General features: G+C 47.1%; 1 protein-coding gene across 1 annotated transcript; it reads left to right on the top strand.

Annotated features, from left to right (window-relative positions):
- Positions 1-599: 599 nt before the first annotated feature.
- On the top strand, positions 600-1,746 carry LOC119279088. The gene is made up of 2 exons (XM_037560486.1): positions 600-911; positions 953-1,746. The coding sequence occupies exons 1-2, from the start codon at positions 606-608 to the stop codon at positions 1,607-1,609; spliced, it is 963 nt and encodes a 320-aa protein (XP_037416383.1). The 5' UTR covers positions 600-605; the 3' UTR covers positions 1,610-1,746.
- Positions 1,747-2,859: the final 1,113 nt, after the last annotated feature.

A 2,859-nucleotide genomic window follows, 5' to 3' on the forward strand; every position in this document is an offset into this window, starting at 1 on the left:
CGTTTAATTCGTAGGACATCATTTTGGAGAAAAATTTACATCCACTCAAATCTCTTTATAGAATTCCTTTGTTCTTCTGTGCTATCAAATATTCTTTCAAATTCTGTAAAGTATTATAGGACATGCCATCATATTCCTGCATTTTTCCTATTTTTTTCGTTTTAAGAATCCTGCGAATTAAAAACGTCCTAAAGTTGGCCCTGGATTTTATTACCCTTAAGAAAAGCTGTCTGAGTCAAACGATTCCAACCTAGGCTGCAGAGCTACGCAGCTCGTCCTCCTGTCCAGTCCCATCGCGTCACATCGAGAGACCGGCTTCGCTTGCCCCCTCCAAGGTCTCAACTCTCAAGAGCTACCATAGCACGGCCGGAGCCCTTCTTCCCCGCTGAGAAATCGGCCGGCCGACCGTCCGCCACAAGGTAAATCCTCTTGTCTCAATCCGTCGTCGCTGGTCGCCCCATCTTCTATCTTCGTTTTCTTTTCCTAGTATATGTTATCGCCGATACTAATGTTTTGCTTCATCTTCTTGCGCCAGATCCGTACTAGTAATACTTCTCGTTCTTTTTTGTTCTCTTACCAACTTTCGCAGCGATCGAGCTGCCAGCATGCCGGACAGCAGCGGCGCCACCGTGCTGGACGACCTCCCCGAGTGTCTCGTCGCCGACGAGATCCTGGTCCGGCTGCCCCCCAAGGACGTGCTCCGCTGCCGCGCCGTCCAAAAGTCGTGGTGCGCCGCCACTTCCACCGACAAGTTCATCCTCGACAACCACCGCCGCCAGCCGTCGCTCCCCATCATCCAGCGCCACAAAGAGGGCATCTCCCGTTTCGCCGCCGCCGGAGATCACAAGCTATGGCCCGTCATCCGGTACACCCGCCGCCATACAACTTCCAACTTCTCCACCATACACCACGCCGCCTGATCAAGCCGCCTGCTTACTTCGTCATGGTCAAGCCGCCTGCTTACTTCGTCCTCCCGGTGGGATCGGACCAGCCAAGATGCGTCCACTGGCTGACAGTTTTAGAGATTTTTCCGGCTACCCGGTCCTCTGACCATCCACCAGTCCACCATCGTGGTGGCCTGCACTGGGCACTGGGCCTCGGCATAACGGTGTTCGACACCGTGACCGAGACATTCCGGCAGATGAGCCGCCCGGCACAGTTGCCGGGTGACATGGTGTCATTGTTCGATCTTGGTGGCGACCTTGCTCTGCGCCGCACGTCCGGTGACTGCGTCACTCTAGACCTGTGGGTGCTGCAGGACTATGATGCCGAGACGTGGGCATTTCGATACCGGATTGACTTGCGGGTGATGGAGGCATCACCGCCGCTTAATTTGAGTGTGAAGCATGACCCTATCATGGCTGTGGTCAATGGCCGTGAGCTGTTGATCCAGCATGGTCCTTACCGTCTATTGCACTGTGGCATTGATGGTGTGTTTTTAGGAAATGTGGAAAGCAAAGACAATGCAAACATTTTGAGTCAGTTTGCAAAACCTTTGACACTCACTAGGCATCGCCTCCAAGAGAGCATGATTTCGCTTCCGTTGTTTGAGAAGCAAGAAGAAGATGCCGAGCACGAGAAGAAGCCTCCGTTCACCATACTTCTATAAGATGCCGTGCTCTATCTATAATACTTTGGACTCCTTGCTTGCTGTGCCGCTGGAGTGTCTTATCCCATATATGGGCCATGTCTTTTGCTCCTTGTTCTTACTATGTCGTAGTGGAACTGAACTATTAGGACTGAGGAGGTGGCGCTTGTGCTATCAACATTTGGTACTTGTTATGCTATCTTCAATATAATGTATATATTATGAACAATGGAGCTTATATGCCTTAGAACTCTTTCCACACTTCTGCTGTTTCCTCCCCTGTTTACTTTGAGTTCTCCATTGTCGAAAAGCACAAAATTCTGCTATCATCATTTGGGAAGCTATCGGTGGTTTGGCGCTCAGCGTAGTTTTGTGTTTGATTGTTTACTACAGTGACAACCGGCAAGTAATTTGGTCACTACCACTGTCATGTGGCTGATTGCTACTTCAGTACAGCTATTGTTGAAAAAGTTAGCAAGAACTTTGTTGCACTGGCTTTCACCATTTCAGATAAAAGAGCGTGGCTGTTATTTTTATGTCCAGGATTTGGTATTTTTTGTAGAAATATGTTACAAGATGTGCTATCTTAACCATCATGCTGTGGTCTGTTGGAAGGCTGGTGACTGTCTATTTATGCTGCCATTGGCTAGTGTTGTTTTACTGTAATATGGCTGTCTCTTTTGCCTTTTATTGTCTGTGGGTTTATCGATTTACTGCTGGCGCTTGGCTCTGCTGTTAAGCTGTTCTTTGTCAGTTTTACTCAAAATCCTATCGTTGCAAGCTTGCAGCATCTAACCGAAATGAGTGATGTTTTGTGTTCATTCTACTTCCTATTTTGTAGTAGAACTGAACAATTTCGATGGCGGAAGTAGCGCTTATATATGCATCTTGTTATGCTATCTTGAACACCATGTTAGTGTTATGAAGAATCAATGGAGCGTATATGCTTCAGAACTGTTCTCTGTTTTCCCCTGCTTACTTTCAGTTTTGCATTGCTGAAAAGCACGAAAGACATGGTTTCAGTTTGAAATGCTAATTCTGCATCATTTGGGAAGCCAGCTGTGAGTTGGTGCTCAGCAATGTCTTGTGTCTGATTGGTACTACAGTGACAACTGACAAGTTATTTCATTACTTCCAATGTCTTGGGTGTCAGATTACCACTTTAATACAGCTATTGTTGAAAAAGTTGGCAAGTACTCCCTCCGTCCAAAAATTTTTGTCTTAGATTCGTCTAGATACGGATGTATCTAATACTAAAACATGACTTGATA

This window comes from Triticum dicoccoides, chromosome 3B (genome assembly GCF_002162155.2).
Source record: "Triticum dicoccoides isolate Atlit2015 ecotype Zavitan chromosome 3B, WEW_v2.0, whole genome shotgun sequence".
Lineage (NCBI taxonomy): Eukaryota > Viridiplantae > Streptophyta > Magnoliopsida > Poales > Poaceae > Triticum > Triticum dicoccoides.